The following is a 19,475-nucleotide window of genomic DNA, read 5'->3' as shown; positions in this document are numbered from 1 at the left end:
ATGCACGGAAGACAGTAGATTACATTCATATTATCTGTGACAGTAAAATGCTCTTCAGCAGAGGTAAGACTGAATGAAAAATGGAAAAAATAGAGACACAGAAGCTTCTTGTGCTGAGCATTTTCTGGAGCCTGTATAAGATTTTTGTTCACAAAACTAGCGATATCACTCCAATATAATGCTTAATGCTTCGAGATTATAAACAGCTTGTCTTTTTACCTCTCTATGAGATCTAAGATACTAAATTGAGACAATACCAAATTAAAAGAACTCAGATCTACAGCATATCTGCATATTTGCTGTTTGTTGTCATATTTCCATACTCATAAGGTCAATGAATACATTTAAATAATACGGTTTGAATTCTATGTCATAGAAGACTCAACATGAATTAATCTTAAAGGTAAAATATTGGTTTAAAAGTTACATGTGTCCCTGGAACATGTCCCATGTGCTTCTGACAAAAATATGCAGACCCTTCTTATATCATCTTTTAATCATTTATTAAACAACACCAAAGTTAAATGCACAATATCCCATTTCAGGGGTCTCTCTATCAAAACAAAACAAAAGAAATTTGGCGAGTGTTGTGTGCGGAGGCCCAGGAGGAGAGAGCCGGCCCTGCTGGAGGAATAAACACCAGAGTCAACCTCAATAGTCAGGTTCTGTAATGTTGACTGCTGATTGGAGCTGGAGGGGAAATGAGCTTTGCTTCATCAACGTAACGTCACAGAATTCTTATAACCCATATATTTAAAAACTGAAACCGTTGTTGTAAACCTGCAGCCTCAGGGGGATTCTCTGCTTCTCCAGCTAGATTCAAACTTTCATCTCAAATTGACAGCTAAAATGAAACAGATTAATTCATGGCATTATTCTGGCTTTTCAGAATATGGCATCCAGAATCAAATAAGACACAGTTTCTCTGCATGTATAAAAATGTGTTATCATCAAAAAAACATCCATGTTCTACATAGTGGATACATGTTAGTCAACTGCCACATTAACAAAGCTTCTCACTTCGTCTGTTTCCTCACGCGCACAACTTCCCAAAGCCTCCTCCCTCCTTTTGCAGAGCGAAGGACTCGTCCTCCGTTGCCCTTCCAGTCGTAATGACTCTAATTCCCTCATGCTAATGGTGTGTCTGAGCCTCGGCCCCTGCTGGGACCACCAGCCCACTTCTCGCGGCCACAGCCTGGCTCCGGGGCGACGAAGACCACGGACTGGTGAGCCAGAGGAGAGGGAAAAAAAGGAGAGAAAGGGCGACGGCGGGTTGTGGTTTGATGCATGTAGGATCTACCCTCAGACAGATTGGCCTCCTCAGGCTAAAAAGACCTGTGGATAAAAGAGGGGTGTCATTGAACCGTGTGTGTGCGTGTGTGTCTGGCTTAGTGAGTGCAGCTTCCAAAATTGGCGCCAGCAGCAGATTTAAACAATAACACTTCGCTGTTTGACCTTACTCACAAAACCATGTCTGCAGCTCTGTATGCGAGTCTTCGGGTATACAACTCCACACCTGCCTCTAAGTGCTACATCAGCCTGACGGTGCTGGGGTGTGTGTGTGTGTGTGTGTGTGTGTGTGTGTGTGTGTGTGTGTGTGTGTGTGTGTGTGTGTGTGTGTGTGTGTGTTCTGAGGCTGGGGAGGTTACGAGTGGCAATGATGATGAGCAAACACTACAGGGGAGAATAATCTCTCATTACCCACAATTCCCCGATGCTGCACTGCGCCGGTGAGCGCGACTAGATTCGTCCCACGGGCAGAAACGAGTGGAGTCACTCACTCGATTTATTAGACCATCCCAAACTCCCCGTCCCCCTTCCTGCCTCCCCGGCTGCTGTCTTCCTGCTTCCTACACCCCTCCGTCTCTTCCCTGCTCTCAGCCACCTGCTGTCTTCCATATGTCCTAAATCCTCTCCGCCACTGGTATACCACAGGAACTGATCACAATGTCATGTTGGAAATAATTCCTCTTAAAAGTTTACGATCGGAAGGCTGTTCAACTGGTCATCTTTATCATACTATAACTAACCCGATCAGCTTGTATTGCAGACACCAAAGGGCACCTTTTTGGTTCGTATAAGATTGCCGATGCATGATAGAAAACATCAGTACTTGCTGACCTTCTCGCTGACTGTTTCTTGGGTGGAAACAGTGATTTACTTTCAGGCCAGGTTATTGCATCCAAGAAATATTCAGGCGCATGACGCCCAGTACAGCAAACAGTTGTTATTTTTAGAGTTTGTTATTGGGTGTGGATGACACAAGCTTCCTATTTAACAGAGAGGCTTAAAACGCTATATCCATTTTCTCATCTAATTTAATAAAATGTCAAATAAATAAAGGGAAATGGATAATACAAGCCAACAAGGCTGCCAAATGGGCGACCGCAGTTTGAGTCAATATAGTGGAGACCAAAACTGGTTATTTTTCATGGGAAGTTGGGTCATTTGTGGTGACCACACAGGTATTTTAAGCCAAACCATGACGTTTTCCTAATACTAACCAAGTCACTTTTGTACCTAAACCTAAGCATAGCATGACTCAGTGTTATGAGAGAAGACAAGAGAGAAAAAGAAGACTGAACCCACATAAACGTTCATCGTGACCTTATCTGTGGTTTTGCAGGAATGTATACTTAAGCTAACATTTGTTCTGGCAGTTGGGTTGGTATAAATCTACATCGACACAATCCAAGGTAAGTGTTGAGATCAATGCGTCCTTGTGACTCCAGACTTTTTGCCCACCCTGTAAACTAACTTCTCTGTCCCTGCTTTGGCGTATCTTTGACGTTCCCTTTGATTCTCTCCTATTTTCCTCTCTGTAAATTTGCCCCCTGTTCTCCCCTTCCTTCAATCCTCCTGGTACTCCTTGCATCCTCCCTGCCTCCTCCTATCAGTCTCTCTCCATCTGAGCAGCAGTGAAGTATCCATCCATCAGAGAGAGGAAGTGTAGTTGAAATCCCGTGCCTCCCATCGCAGCCCCTTGTCTCGCTCTCTGTTTGCATACAAACATATTTCAGCCTGCTTAGATGTCAGCGGCACAAGGAAGAATATAACGTGCAGTCATATCTTGTATCCTATTGTGATTCAGGATTCACACTTGATAAATATGGGGAATGAGATTTACATCCCGAGGAGGCCTGAGGGAGCTTTGTTGAAAATTCTACTGCAAATGACAAAATAATAAAAAATAATGGGTTTCCGGGTTTTTTTTGCTTGCATGAGGGGCAAATGTTGGCTGTCCATTACCATAGAAATGAGACATCATGGAGTCAGGATTGTCCATGCCTGTTCTGATAAATATGAAGTTGTTGAATCTGGTCTCACTGCCATTGTTTTTTGTTGTTGGTTTTTTTAGCTAAAATAGAGTTAAAAAGTTCTTGTTTTACTCTAAGTTGTGTCTCAATTACAGTATATTAAAGTTGAAGAATAAAACGTGGTAGAAATGCAGTTGATCTCCAGTGTTTGTGTAGCTCTTTAGACGGAAAAAAAGCCTCATTTGTTTTTGGGGTGCAACATATTTCATAAAACAGGACCCCTCACTGCGAGACTCAACACTTGTTTCATCGTTGGATGTCCATGAATGGGTTTATCTGTGAGAGAGGAGAGAAAACACAGTTGTTACAAAAATGACTCCAAAGGATATGTGCGATTTTCCTGGATGATACCTTAAAGCCGAAAGGCTTGATGTGCTTTATGGCTGCGACTCCCACTGATTGTGCAGAGATCTCATTTCACACATGAACGTCTCTCTCTGCTGCGCGTGTGTCCATATACTCTGTAGTTAGTGCCTTAACATCACAAATCTGCTTGCCCCGGGCTAGATCACAGAAACGAGGAGGAGTAGGAGGAGGGGGAGGAGAATGGAAGAGATAGATAGTTAAAAAAAAGTGTTGAAGAAAAGGGCAAAAGTGGTGCCGACAAACAGCAAAAATGAAACAGAGACAAGAAGGGTTCTTTTTCTCATTTTTTAAATGTATGTTTGATTTTGCTGAGCCAGATATTTAGTGTTTTCTAAAGCTTTTTGCTGTATAAATAAGGCATATTTACAGAATATTGGGTCAGTCAAAGTGTCTAACTTGAATAAACCAGACCTTTATACAATGATCAATTCAATAAAGTGCATTAAATCGAGCCTCACTATATCCATCACAGGTACAAAATGGCCCAAATTATATCTTCAGGTATTGATTTACATGCTCCTGCTTTGCAGCAGCAAAATCAGAGACAGATACAGGCTTGGTACCTGCAGGTCCTCTGGGTGCTTGGGGCTAGATTTATCACCACTGGGGCCCTCTGATGATGAGGCCGTTTAGTGGGTGTCCCTGCAGTCCTCCACTGATTAGCGCCAAACATCTTCCCTAATAACCTTAACAAGAACAACGCCTCAGGACGACATGCTGATGCACACCGCCAGTGTGAGCGCGTACACACGCATACACACATCCTTGGAGATAGAGGAAAGACCTAAGGGCTACCCATCCTCCTCCCTTCCTCCTCAAAGTCACCCCTCTCTCCTCTGCTCCAGCCTTAACTTGGCTTCCCACACTACTATTTCTGGGCTTAGACCCCCCCCCCCCCACCTCAAACCTCTTCTGTGCTACCTCCCACCGCCAATTCCAATACAGCCGCACACAGGCACCAAATTGAGTTGGTTATGGTTCAAGAGTCCCACCAAGTTGCTCTCAGCACCAATATGAAATAAGACAATACATGAATACAAGCTGGATTGTCCCTCTTGGGGTAAAGAGATGAGGAGGGAAATTGAGAATAACAGAGTTTATGATGCTGTGAGGAGCTGTGGGCGATATTTTATAGACAGTAACTCCCTTTGTGGATTGTTTCCCTACAATAGTTTGCATGTCTGAGCGCTGTGACCAGAGTATATGCCGGTCAAACCAAATAATTTTCTTTCATATAGCCCAAAATCACAATCACGTTGGCTCAGTGGGCTTTACAGTCTGTTCAGTGGACGACATTCTCTGTCCTTAGACCCTCGATTCAGGTGAGGAACAATGTGCTATAGTTAACAAGAAAAAACGCTTTTAACAGGGAATCAAAAGATGACAGAAACCTCAGAAAGAGCCACAGAGGAGGAGTCCCTCTCCCAGGACTGACTGACGTGGAATAGATGTTGAATGTACAGAACAAAATAACAAAATCACAGTTTAAAAATTACATTCATAGAATGTCTGATAAAATTAAATTATATATAAAAAAATATGTAAAGTTGTGAACGGAGCAGGTCGAGGCATTTCCAAGGTGCCCGAGTCACACGGCCTCCATTCAGCCGTGGTGACAGATATAAGGAGGTAGATATATTGATAACATGCCCCAGATACATAACCAGTTTGGATACATTACAGAAGAAGAAGAAAAGAAAAAAACATTGAGAGGAAGGAGTAGCAAATTCAGACACCAGTTGGATTAAAAATACAATAAAGGTAAATCTCTGAAATTAAAGGTGGCCCACATATGTCAAGATGACTTCACTTGCTGGCTTAGTCTTATCATTTTACAATAATAATAAATGTCTTTGTTGCCAGTGAACATTTTATCATCAGTTCATGCTGCCTTCATATACTGCATGGAATATTCCAAGTCTGTGTGCAATGATCGGGAATAAAACAAGATTGGTATACAGGAATAAAGTTTTAGTTCAACAAATAGAACACATTTAGTACATTTATTTCTTGCTCATTGGAGTGGCCACTTTTCAAAGTCGCACTACAATAATAACGACAGTTTAGCTGCAATTGTCTGTCTTTTCCTGTTCTAGAGCTGTACACAGACACACCGTACATACGCATTGGCTTTTTTACCTATAGTCCAGGCATGCATAGGGTTTAAAGTCCAACCAAAACATATAGACCGTGACACATGACACTTTGTCGCTTTTTCCCACTGCTGAAGCACAATTTTCCTGGCTAAACACGCATTTTTACGAGGCACGACGAAGGCAGCGTGAGAGTCCCGCCGTGACGTCACGCGGAGCCGTTGAGTCAGTCAGCTGAGGGAGGAACTCCGACAACAGAAAGTCAACCAGGAAACCGAAGCTGCTAAACTGACCCACCGCCCCGGTGTGACGGCCAAACGGCGGTATCTACAACAGGAGTCACACGGTTTAACAGTACAGGAAGCGTATTCGGTAATTAAGTTTATACAAAACAGCGACATGGCTTCCCTTTTCAAGAAGAAGACTGTCGACGGTAAGTTGCTCCGTGTGGAAAAAAGCTAGCTAACTTGTTTTTAGCCCGGGCGCTCAGCCGGCTGTGTTGTTCGCGTCTTGAATTAGCTCTTCCCATTAAACGCTAACTTGTTTAACCTGTTAGTTGAGTCACCTGGTACATTGTCTGGCTTAAAGCAGCGTTCAGGTGCTGCCAAAGTTCCAACTCAACGTACTAGCTTAGGTGTATAAATTGTTTTTGTAACATAAATGGCTGGGGTACACTCTGAACAACAATATAAGGTGTTACTTGGGTAGTTTGGTTCCCATTTACTGATTAAAGAAGTTAGCTGTTGGGTGATGTAAGGTTTCATATCGGAAGAAGGTGTCTGTATGGCTAAACAGGAGCTAAGGTGAAGTAATTGTTATACAATTACTGACAGAAACCGGAAACATAAACCCTTATTATCATACAGTACATGTGAAAACGTTGAATATGCCCTGTCAAATAGATTTAAGCATATATAACAGCATTTTATCATTTATGTTTTGTCATTCGCTTACATTTTATCAGATCAATCCAGCTTCTACTCACAGAGTCACTTTTCTTTCTTGGGAAGATATTAAGCTACATTACTGTCCATTTGTGTTGAATCCTTGCTGTGCTTTTACAAAATGACTACGTAAATGACTATGCTAATGACTTTTATCCCAAACAGTCCCATGAAAATCTTTTTATATAAAGGAAAGGGTTGTTAATGACACCGTGTCATGCTGTTTTTTCCACTTGGATATGGTAATTTACTCAGTAATATACAGTGTTGTCAAAATTTTGGAAAGCCTTTCAATCTAAATCTTTCAGTGTTTTTCTTCAGGCAAGGCAATCAGCCTCGCAAGGTCAAATGGATAAAATCTGCCTCTCTTTAATCAAATTAATGAATCAATGATTCCATTTAAAATATTGATTACTCCCATGGCTTTTCTGAAAGTTATATATTTTTTGGAGAGTTTTATAAGAATAGCATAATCTATCATATGCAAGTATAAAAATAGGCTCTGCTGGTGAAGTGCAAATCTTTTTTTTACAGCACCGCCTATCACTCCTCCCATCGCTGTCATTCCAGTTTCACCCATCCTGATCATCTGCATACTGTACTCACTGTGCCGTGTTACCTTCAGTCCATGCCAAGCCTTATGTTGGGTCTTCCCAGCTGTCTCCATCTCACATTCTTCATTTCTCTCATCTGTCGCTCTCCGGTCACAGAGTTGTTGTTTTTTTTTTTTTTCGGTCGTTGCCCTGGGTAGGGTGGTCGAAGTGGTATCTGGTTATTTGGCGAACGGAGAAAGAGGGGGGGTTAGATCACGCGTATTTGTAGGACGATATCCCTCCCACTTCGAGACGTTGGCGACACGTCACCTTATACGTATACATGCGGCGTTCACACAAGTGGTCCAAGGCTCTGACGTGTCTTTACCAAGTTCATGACTCCTGAACTTTTCAGAAAGAATAAGCATTTTTTTGGTAGTGGTTCATTTTTCCCAGAGTGACATGAAAGCAACTTTTAAATAGAGCCAAGTCAATTGTTTAAATGTATCAATATTGTTTATTCTTCATTATCTTTTCACCAATTTAATATCTAGATGTTTCCCCAGAAAACTTAATAACTGCTGTATTGTTTTATGCCATCCTGATCCTGGAGGAGAGGTCCATCTTCTGACGTTTTTCTCCTTAATGTACCCTGGTAAAGGGTTTTTGTGAGTTTATTTGCAAATTTGTAACAAGCTTTTTTGGGTTAAATGAATAAAAGCCGCACCGATTCATCAATTAAATGTAAATCCCCACTATTTTGATGATCAGTCAATCATCAAAGTCATTTTAAAACAAAAATGTCACAAATTTTCTTCTTAGTATATATTGGCCTTTGTGGCCTTTTTTGTCTTTTATGACAGTGAATAAAGAGTCTTCAGTTTTTTTGACTGTTGTTTGGACAAAAGAAGCAATTTGAAGACATCACTTTCACTTAGTAAACTTGTGATTAGCATTTTTTTCACAAAACTTACTAGATTAATCATGCAAAATAATTGTTAGTTTCATCGCTAATTAGCAGAAAATTGACTTGACATGACTGATTTTTTTAGCCTGAATCTTAACTTTTTAAGATTTTTTGTTACTTGAAGATTCATTGTAGATTAAAATATGTTATGCATATTTTGTGTGTATGTTACTGGATATTGAAACATCTAAAAGCGCATCAACATTTAGACTGAATCTGTGTGTGTGTGTGTGTGTGTGTGTGCGTGTGTGTGTGTGTGTGTGTGTTGTGAGAAGTCGTGGATGATTGTGTGACCTCAGCTCATACAGTATCTCACATGATGCCACTTTGTGTTTGTGTAGGTGTATTGAGAGCTGACTCAATGTTTTTGTGAGCTGTCCAAGCTCTTCCACAGTTGGCAGTGTCAGTATGCGTTCTCAATGTGTTGCTTATCACTCTGGTATTTCGCGTGCATGTGGACGCACACTTGCACATGCTCACCATTAAGCAACGCAATAGATGATTGAGATTTCTACCAAAGACAGCTGACCTAGACCCTGCCCTTTTCTAACAGCATTGCTGAAGAGATGTCCAAATTGGAAACATAATCAACTTTACAGATATTTCAGTCTGTTTTTTTTGTGTTTTCATCAATACTGCACTGTGAATAAAATATATTTTTTTGTAATAAATCCATCCACAATTGAATAACATAGAAGATGAAAGATGCTACTCAATATTCTTGCTTCTGGTCTTTATATGCGCTTTCTGTTCAGCTGTCAGCTTCTGATTATGTCAGCTATGCAAGTTATGGGTGATGACTGGAGTACTGTACCGAAGAAAATTGGTTGCCAGCTATTATGATAATTGATTAATTGTTTCAGTGATTTTTTAAGCAAAAATGGCAAAGACTTGCTGGTTCCAGAATTATAAATGTGAGGGTTTGCTGTTTGTCTTTGTTATGTTATGTATGGTAATAAATGAAGAGTCTAAGAGTCTCTTTTCCACTTTTGTTTGGACAAAAGAAGCAATTTGAAGATATTAATTTGGGTGGCTAAAAAATTTCATGAGCGTTATTTTTATTTGCTTTGGCAGTTTTTGACATTTCATATACTATAGTAATAATCAGTTAATCCTGAAGGTAATCTGTCGATTAATTGATAATGAAAATAGTTGTTAGTTGCAGCCTTATCGTCCATTGACTTACTAAGATACATACCTGACCTTGATATAGGCCTATTCCTTTGTCTTTACGTGTAGTTTATGTTAACAGAGCCTGAGAGTCCCATTTAAGTTATTGTTTTGGATCTGTGGATATACCTTTTATTGAGGATGTTTTACCAGTTCCAATGATTGTCTGAGTATTGTTAAATATTAAAAGTTCATCGCAGTTTGTAAGGGTGTACTTGCATAATGCTATCATCATGACATCAGTGGTTTCAAATGAATTTTAAATGACATCAACATCAGTTATCTTAACAGGCCTACTTTTAGCTTGACTTGCCTGTAAGAATACAACCGATGTGAAATCCAACGTATCTAACAAAACTGAAACCTCATGTACAGTTTTGGTGTTTGAAACGTTACTTGGGTGTCATAAATGTTCAGGGTCCTTTTACAATCCTTTATCCTTCTGTCTCTCTCCAAAGACATAATCAAGGAGCAGGGAAGGGAGCTGCGTGGCACTCAGAGACAGATCACCAGAGACAGAGCAGCGCTGGAGAAACAAGAGAAGCAAATGGTGGGACCACACACACACACACACACACACATACACACACACACACACACACACACACACACACACACACACACACACATACAAACACACAATGAGTTTGGGGAGCATGAATTTCTACATATTGCATCAATGCTTTATTAAGCTCTCCCAACACACATACATGGCTATCTGAGATTGAGCCTGATTGGCTAATGAGTGTAAATGAATAGACATGAATGATCTGGTCTGGTGGCTTAGCTTCAGGCAAGTGAGACTGGTCTCTCTCTCTCTCTCTCTCTCTCTCTCTCTCTCTCTCTCTCTCTCTCTCTCTTCTCTCTTCTCTCTGTTGCTCTCTCACTCTCATACACACACACACACACACACTCACTGGAGCTAAATGATAAGGCTACAAAAACAGACACATGTAACATTTCCCCCTTCTGAAAGATGAAAGAAGGCGGCTGTGTCCTCTCCCCTCTGTTGTATTAAGTAAATATCATACAGAACATAATTACCTCCCTGGGGAGCCAGATTTTTATTCCTCATTAATGTTTCCGCTAATTAGTCTAGTTTTTTAAAGCTTTGTTGCACATTCTGAATAAAGGATATTTTCACTAAGAAATGATAATGACCTATATTTGCAATTTAGCACTATCATGACTTTCTGTTGCCCCTCCCTCCCTGCATGCTAGACCAAAAGTCTTTGACAAGTTTGCAAAAATAAGGAATGTGTATTAATACTGAATGAAAGGCCTTAAGATTTTTAAAATACCTTACAATTAATTCAGACACAAGTCACGTCATTTCACAATAACTTTTTCTGGAGGCTACATCACGGTTGCACTTTATGTTGCTTTGGTATGGGGAAGGGACGTTTTTTTTGCAAATTGTTGATTCTGCTTGTCTGTTTTTATTGATTCGTGATCAATATTTTTTTGAACAAGAAAACAAGTCTACACACACAGGCCTTCACAGGTTTTCAGCAATAGCAAAACTGTTTTATCTCAGCATCTGAACAAAGTCTAGAAATAAAGTAGAAACTAACCACGGTTTAAACCATAACTCCTCCTTGTCTAAAGTTCCCAGCAGAATAGACGCTTGAATTCCAATCCTTAAGTATCTACTTTCCTTTACTTTTGTTGTTAATTTGTAAAGGAAAATGGGTTTTTTGAGCGGGTTTTCGGTTAGAAATAGATCTTTGGTTACCATAGGCTTAATATTATCATAATTACATTATGATCTACAACATGAAATGCATCGTTAAATGTCCCACAATTGAATTATAAAGTGCTTACGTGTCTTGGTTACTAACAAAGTGGCTAAATGAGACTGCAGAAGTTGTCAGGGACACTAAATGTCATCATGCTAAACACGGAGACTCATCTCCTCACTAGTCCATCTTTACAGGCCGACTTTAGTTGCTATGCGTCCTGACATTAACTTTACAACTTGTAGAAAACGTGTAGTAAGACATGTAGTGGTGGTGACATTTAAGTCATGTGACCACAATGTTTCATTTCGTTTCGTTTCGTTTCGCTTCTAGTGATTTAATCTACACTTCAAAAATCATAAAAGTGGTGTTCATCTGTGAAGATTATCTTGCCGAACAAAACGTGTGTTTAACACATCTTTTTTCGACGATAATCCAAAATCCACTTCAAAAATCCAATAGGCTTCTTGTCGAGGGAACCAGGGCAATGCTAACTTCCAGGTTAGCTACAAAAATACATCATTGCTAAACCACTATATAAGGTTAATTCTATACTGAGCAGAAAACATTAAATTGTTTGAAATTTGGCTTTCTGAAACAAACTGAAACTGCTGTTGCAACACATTATTCATCTGTTGTTCAACACAGTCTTTGTTTATAGATAATGATTCCCAGTTCCTCTCAGGCAGAGCTTAACAGCACTACATTTGTCTGCTGTACTCCTGCATGTTTCAGTTAGCACTAATCTATCCATCACAGCCCTTCACCACCTTCCTCCTTGTCTGACAGGGCAGTAAATAAGACATTATAAGCTTCACATCTGCACAAGTCCCACTGCTCTCATCGGTGTCTTTTCATAGTTTTTCAGATGCCAGCGCGGTTGACATTGTTATTGTCACTGTGTGCTTTTTTTCCCTCACACAGCTCTTTCTTCCTCTGTGGCAATAATTTGAATTTTATCTGCTCACAACCAAGCAAATACAGACTGAACCTAATGCACCTGATCTCTGTGTGTGTGTGTGTGTGTGTGTGTGTGTGTGTGTGTGTGTGTGTGTGTGTGTGTGTGTGTGTGTGTGTGTGTGTGTGTGTGTGTGTGTGTGTGTGTGTGTGTGTGTGTGTAAGCAGGGAGACAGGGAGCTGAGTGGGGAATGTCTATTGCCTCATCAAACATTAATATTTGATTGTTGTTTCCTGAAGATGCTTTTAGCTCACACGCAAGAAATAAACAACACGTGCTGGGGCTGTCGTACAGAGCGGTGCTGAGAGGCCTGGCTAGCTTGCTGTAACCTGCAGCTCCACTCTCGTCTCCTGGGATGCTCGCACATGCACAAAACCACACACACACACGCTAATGCCCACACACAGGATCCCTGTAGGCATCAGTGTGTTTTCTGCTGTTTACCAAAGCTAAAAGCATGTATTTGTTTGCCTCCGTGTAAGGCCTGATCCAGATGACTTTATTGACTGTGTCTATATTTGCAAACACGCTGGTCTCATGGGAGATTGCGGATACATTTCTGTTTGTTTATCAATACATAGGGTCTTTATGCATGCAGAAGCACTCGGTTGCATGTGTGTATTGTACAATAAGAGGGAGTCATGGTAGCACTTTGTAGGTCATAAGATCAGTAGCAGCACAGTTATTTGCATGATAATGATTTCACAATTCACTCAATGAAAGCCCTCCGGATTCTTCTGAGTCACTTAGCGTCACTTAATTGACAATAAGGAACATTTTAACTTGTTATGAAACGGTCTTAATTGAATATGCCTCTATATAAGCAAACAAACCATCAGTGAGAAGTTTGACTGGCAGTAAAGACGCAGCAGCATCAATTAGCCATGGTTGATAATGTGTTAATTAATGTTTGTTAGCATGCTGGCCACACTAATCTGTTACTTGGTGAATAGCCAAACTCTTGGAAGTTGTTGTGGAAGCCGCTTGACTTTTTCACCATCTTGCAAGCGTTATAACTCCCAAGCCTTGCTGATGGTTACAATTAGTTGTGGACATCTAAAATGTTTTTTCGAAAATGGAATCGGTGTGGATAGCCCATTCAGAGTGTCCTCTTAATGTGGCTTTTGAAATGGTTAAGCATGTCATATTCCTCACACAGATTTTCAAAAAAGACACTGTAAAGCTCACAAAACATCACTTTCAAATGAAATGTTTCTGTTGTTTAAGGTACCGTCTCAGCTACAGCTAATCTGCAATATGTGCTGCCACAAACCCTCTATTTTTCTTAATTTGTATGGACCATTATCTCTAAATGTAATGCTTGTTTTCCCTGTTTGGCAGATACATTACTTACTCATAAAACCAGGAGGTACTCAGCCTTTCTGTAGCCTCAGTGGATTTGTTCCAGATATTTACGCTATAGCTGAATTAGCATTTGGATCTATTAGTGGCTGCTCCATCTGCTTCCTGCCCTTTCACACAATACCATTCTCTAATATGGACTCCATCATTCCAATTTCCATTCATAATCTGTTGTACTCACACTTATTTGCTAAATTTGTTTTGCACATACCAACATTTACAGGCTTTTTGTGTTGGATATGCTCAAAATCAGACAGCGTAGAAGAGTTTTGTTGGTCACTTGTTCTTATATCCAGTTTCTCCTCTTCACCGTGCAGGAGGCAGAAATCAAGAAAATGGCTAAGAGTGGTAACAGGGAGGCATGTAAGATTCTTGCCAAGCAGTTGGTCCAGCTGAGGAAGCAGAAGAACCGCACATATGCTGTCAGCTCCAAAGTCACCTCCATGTCGACACAGACGAAGGTCATGAACTCCCAAATGAAGATGGCTGGCGCCATGTCCACTACAGCCAAGGTAACATCCTGGAGCCTGATCTTCAGTTCAGCTGGTCTGAGGTCTGGTTTTGAAATATTTAATTCATGACGAGTTGGTTAGTTTACTCCAGTTAGTTTACTCCAAGACAAATAACAAACTAATTAATAACATGTCCATATGTTAAGATACTGTGATCAGCAGTACTTGAACTGAATTGGGTTTTATTTCTCAGGTCTCCGTCTTCAAATTCCTATTTTTTGTTAAAAGACATGGTGCATACTTTACACATGGAAACGGAGTATATGTAAAATATTACAAGTAGTCAGCTAGAACTCTTTTAGTGCATTAGTTTGCCTTAACTTTGTTTTAGGGCTGCAACTACTGATTTTATTATCGATTAACTTTTGAGATTATTTTCTCCATTAATCAATTACTTGATTGGTCTGTAACATGTCAGAAATGGAGACAGATGTTGATCAGTGTCACCCAAAGCCAAAGATGATGTCCTCAAACATCTTGTTTTACCCATAACTGACTGATGAGTTTGAGAAGATACATGTTTGTGTTTTGCATATGAACTTCTTTCAGTGTTTACTAGTATTAATATTTTAGTATTGTAATTAAAGTATTAATGTGGGATCTGTTTGTGTTTAAAGCCAACTGTCGTGGCAGCGTCATCGTTAATGAGGTGTGAGAGGTAGTAATTGGCCAGGAGCGATGTACTGTACAGAGTCAGACTCAGCAAACACAGACAGGTCAAATGTAATTAGGCTTCAGATTAATGGAGTGTGATGAGATTGCTGTGCCGCTGTGTCAGAGTGAGAATGTGTCAATTGTTTTGTCAGATGCACACAACGTTTCAGTTTACATTTAGAATATTCAATAAATAGTGTGGCTTTGCTCTAGTGTTGGGAGATTGGAAGAATATATCATCTATCTGTGATCAGCTCAATCCATCGCTGGTTGTTTTTTATCAGAGCCGATATTTTGGTCTATTTTTACATTTTATGTATATATGAAAATCAAGTGAACCACATTTTTAAATTTTGTCTTAATTTAGGCTTTTACATTTTTTTTTTTGCCACCATCCTAGATTTAAAAAAAGAAGTCAATACCAGGCCACCCCTGTAGCTCAGTTGGTAGAATTTTTAAGCCATTAACTTAAAACAGTAAGATTGATTCTCTAACCCCATCTCAATAATGTTAACAGACGATGCAAGCAGTAAATAAAAAGATGGATCCACAGAAGACCCTGAAGACCATGCAGGACTTCCAGAAGGAGAACATGAAGATGGGCATGACTGAGGAAATGAGTAAGGACACACAATACACAAATGTACACACACAAATGAATGGCGTATGGAGTGATGTTTGGTGCAGCAACACATACAGCACAAACATTTAAGGTATCTCACTCCAAAGTCCAAGCTGTGACTAATTATCAATGTGACCTCTGGGTCTCACTCTCTGTTAACAGTTAACGACACTTTGGATGACATCTTTGATGAGTCTGGAGATGAAGAGGAATCTCAGGACATTGTCAACCAGGTTCTGGATGAGATTGGCATTGAGATCTCAGGAAAGGTAAGAAATTGAAAATCAGAGAGAAACTACGACTGACCTTATACATCCAGAATACCAGAACTATATACTTGTAAGCACTTTAAGTCCATGGGCAATAACAGTTAAATGTAACAATCTGTCTATCTGATATAGAAGTGAAAACATAAAGTTTTATTGCACCTTTTATACATTCTTCAGACTATTGATAATGGAGTGCACATCCCCCCTGCAACATGAGCTGAACAATAACTGTTCCACATGGCTTTTACTCGACTGTTAAAATGTATTCCAGCTGCCACATGGTGGGGCTCGCCCTCAGCTCTTCTCTCTCTTATGCGCTGCAGTCTGTGTAACTGCCTGGCTGCCCATCTGCTGTGTGTCTGGCTCCCCCTGGGGGGATTCATGAGTTATTACCCCTCATAACACAATGTACAAACCCACAAATTCTCCAATAAACAAGCCCACAGCTTGAGAGAACAAACAGGCAAGTTTCATGAAAACCTGCAAAACAGTTGTTGAATCGAGAGGGAGGGTAGTTGGTTCCTGCTCATTCACAAGAAAAGACTGGGTAGATGATTCTGAGGAGGCACTTTCTTGGAAAAGCAGAACAATAAAAGCGTCCTCAATGAAGCCTGAAGCTGAAGGGAAGTTAGAAGACACATGACTACTGTAGTTTTAGAGAAACAAATGTAACGTACAATGTAAGTACATCAGCAGCCGTTTGTGTTAATATCATGGTTGTTGTTTAACAAATATAGCAACAAATGTAGAAAAAAGGGCTTCCTTTTTCAGTAATACAAGGCCATTTATCAGTAGTTTCAACTGAGATCAACAGAATTTAATTATGCCTTTTGGTGGAGAGAGCCAGATTGTTATGGCACTTGTAAAACACAGTGCACAGCAATTAGAATATCTGACTATTAAAAAACCAGTCTGGAAAGCCACACTTTCAAAGGAGACATTAAATAAAGTTGACAGTAAATCTGTGAACACAAAGCAGGGGTACACATTTAAAGCAATTTCTTTAATTGATAGTCTTCTGCCTTAACAATCTGTTATTGAAATATGAAAAATATGACATATTTGTTGAAAAGAAAAACTGATTTCACCACTGACATGATGTTTGTTGCAAAACCAGAGTAGGCTGCAGTAGTTAAAAGAACCTAGTGTGACCAAGTTATTAAATGATGAACTAATTAACACAATATAATGACTTGAGCCACTAAATGGCGTAAATCTAATAAATGCAATTGAATTGAAATGCAAATAACTTGTATTTTAATGAAATACATTTTCTCACACCAGTATTTTGCATTTTCTACTGATAGATGTATTTGATATGAAAGTAATTGAAATTTGTAACGGTAAACTTTTGGATTTATCTCTTCTCTGATCGATAGGTAATACATTTTTAAACTGGTCAATCATCGTTGATCACTAACATTACTATGACAAAGTATAAATGCAATATGAATTGTAATGTGGAGTCAATAAATAATACAATTAATAAGAATTCTCATAATAAATTCAGTCGAATTGAAACTGGCCTTTATAGTTGGCTTTTGAGTCACAGCTGTACATGGCAGCCAATCTTGGAAACATTTTTTTGTGCGTGCGTCGAGTTTGAATCGTCTGCTAATAGCATTTTTCTGCCCATGTGTGTTTCCAGATGGTGAGAGCTCCAGCTGCAGGAAAGAGCCTCCCCGGCGCTGCCGCCTCCTCCAAATCAGCCACCATCTCTGACGAAGAGATTGAGAGACAGCTCAAAGCCCTGGGAGTGGACTAAATGTCTTCTGCTTTATTAATGTTCACATTAGAAACCTGTGCGACATTAATGCTGATTGATTCAGACTCTTTGGTTTTGTTCAAATGCTACAGGTGTAGCAAATGGTGCACACCAACACACACCAACACAACAACACACACACACACACACACACACACACATACACAACACACATTAAGACATATGAAGGCATGCGGGCAGACATACTAACACATACATATTCAGACGTTCTTCGGCAATGTCTGATCTATTTATGCGAAAAATATTTATTATGACACTGGAGTGGCCACAGCCGGAAGGTGGAGCGATAATAGATGTTTGACCTAAAGAGTTCTGAACCACCTACACTGTTGTTTACCACCCAACTCTGTCTTAATAAGGGCTACAGTGGATGTGACCTCAAAACTGGATTTTCCCGTCTGATATTTTGGTCAAAGTTGAGTGAGTCATGCAGTCTATCTGCTCTCACACAACGGAAATGATCATCAGTTTTAAAAAAGAGTAAAACATGGTAATTAAAATGAGCTGAGGGGTTGTCATTAACGAGATGGAACTTGTTTTGTTTTTTCCTCCTCACACAATTTACCTGCGATCATTATTGCTGTTGGTTTATTAACACCCATCTGATTCTCGTCCTTTGAGGCCAACAATCCATATCTGGTAATAATATCCCAGAGGTGTCAGAAATGGACCGCAGATATTTAATTGTGCAAAAGAAAGTGAGAACATTGTCACTCTAGCTAATTAATTATCATGTTTTTTTATAATCCTTTAGGTACGCTACCATAGATACTGGAGACAACCATATGCATGTTAAACGTTTAACTGATATTGATGCCTTCAGATGAGGGTAAGGCCTTCACTTTACTTCAAAATAATGCATGAGGCGGCTGTTTATTAGCACCACCGAAGTTGTGTTGCTGTACAGAGAAAATTTGAGAAAATTTAATCAAACACAAATTAGGACTCATGAACAACTCACATATCAAAGAGTTTTGGATCGATTCGTTTGAAACTACTGAGTAATCAAATTAGGTTTTTGGGGGGAGGGGGATTCTTGGTTGATGTTTGCTTTCTTATTGTGTATCGTATATTGGACATGGGATTTACAGTGATTGTAGGATGGCACTGATCCTGCAGTCACTCTTCTCTTTCAGCTGCTGTGCAGTTACTGTCCTTTTATTATTTTTAAGCTGCCTCACTCATAAACACACACACACACTACAGCAGAAATATGATGGATGCAATGTTTGCTAAAACGACACTGTGATCCGTGAGATGTTTTCTCTTCCTCAAGGCTGATTTATTCTCATTAGCCAGCTTCATGAGAGTGACAGAGACATAATCTGGTGTCTTTGTCTTTTTCTCTGTCTCTGGCCTTTTGTCCCCATTTTGATTCCCATTGCCAAAACAAATCAGAAATGTTTCATTCTTGCATGTATCTGACATGCTCAATACATTTTTATTTTTTTTTGTCAAGCATTCTCTCCTCTACCTTTTTAACAAGTCTGTGTGATTGTGAGCCCAAACAAAGTTTTAACAGATTTTGACATTGTTTGAGTGCAGTTCCATGGTTAGGATGTTTTGACACTTTATAAAAGATGTATGTATCCTCCTCTTCTTTTCTTTAGTCATTGTAAAGTGACTCTGTATAGGGTTTATGGCTTTTATAAGGAATAAAGTTTCTTCAGGTACAGTTTGGTGTGTCTCTTGAGTTATGTAAACTTCACATTTCTAAAGACCATTTTTCAATTCGTGCTGTATAGATGTAGATAGATGTGCCTTTGGTTGCTATTACTTTCCATTTGAATGGCAGTCTCTTGCGTTCTATCTCAGCGGGCAGCAGTTCAAATGAAGTGACTTTTAACATAAGTTTGCAATGAAAAATAGGTTTTTTCGAAATTCATACGGAATTATATAGAAGTCGGGCTAATGGCAAAAAAAACCCTCCACCATGGTCACCGCAGAAGAGCAAAAACCTTTTCATATCTTTAGAAAACTTGTTCGGACTCTTGTTAAAATGAAAACATTAAGTTTTGCGACCACAGTGTTCTTCAAAACATAGAAAGAGAAGACAATCAACAAGCGTCATTTATAATTTAACAGTTGTATAGCTGTTATGCAGTGGTGTGTAATGAAGTTAATTTTTACATATACAGTGCAGTAATTAAATGCAGGTCTAAGGTACTTTTACTTGAGTATTT

At 39.6% G+C, this 19,475-nt stretch overlaps 1 protein-coding gene and 1 long non-coding RNA gene across 2 annotated transcripts; one reads left to right on the top strand and one right to left on the bottom strand.

Annotated features, from left to right (window-relative positions):
• Nucleotides 1–486: 486 nt before the first annotated feature.
• On the bottom strand, nucleotides 487–7,502 carry LOC115588180 (uncharacterized). Its single transcript, XR_003985280.1, has 2 exons — nucleotides 7,340–7,502; nucleotides 487–3,820 (listed from the first exon to the last, which is right to left on the bottom strand). It is a non-coding gene; the product is annotated as an uncharacterized LOC115588180 (long non-coding RNA).
• Nucleotides 5,988–18,967, top strand: chmp2ba (charged multivesicular body protein 2Ba). Its single transcript, XM_030428569.1, has 6 exons — nucleotides 5,988–6,209; nucleotides 9,849–9,940; nucleotides 13,767–13,961; nucleotides 15,133–15,235; nucleotides 15,400–15,506; nucleotides 17,155–18,967. The coding sequence occupies exons 1-6, from the start codon at nucleotides 6,176–6,178 to the stop codon at nucleotides 17,269–17,271; spliced, it is 648 nt and encodes a 215-aa protein (XP_030284429.1). The 5' UTR covers nucleotides 5,988–6,175; the 3' UTR covers nucleotides 17,272–18,967.
• Nucleotides 18,968–19,475: the final 508 nt, after the last annotated feature.

This window comes from Sparus aurata, chromosome 9 (genome assembly GCF_900880675.1).
Source record: "Sparus aurata chromosome 9, fSpaAur1.1, whole genome shotgun sequence".
Taxonomy (NCBI): domain Eukaryota; kingdom Metazoa; phylum Chordata; class Actinopteri; order Spariformes; family Sparidae; genus Sparus; species Sparus aurata.
The sequence above is the reverse complement of the archived record's forward strand: the minus strand, read 5'-3'. Positions and strand labels throughout refer to the sequence as shown.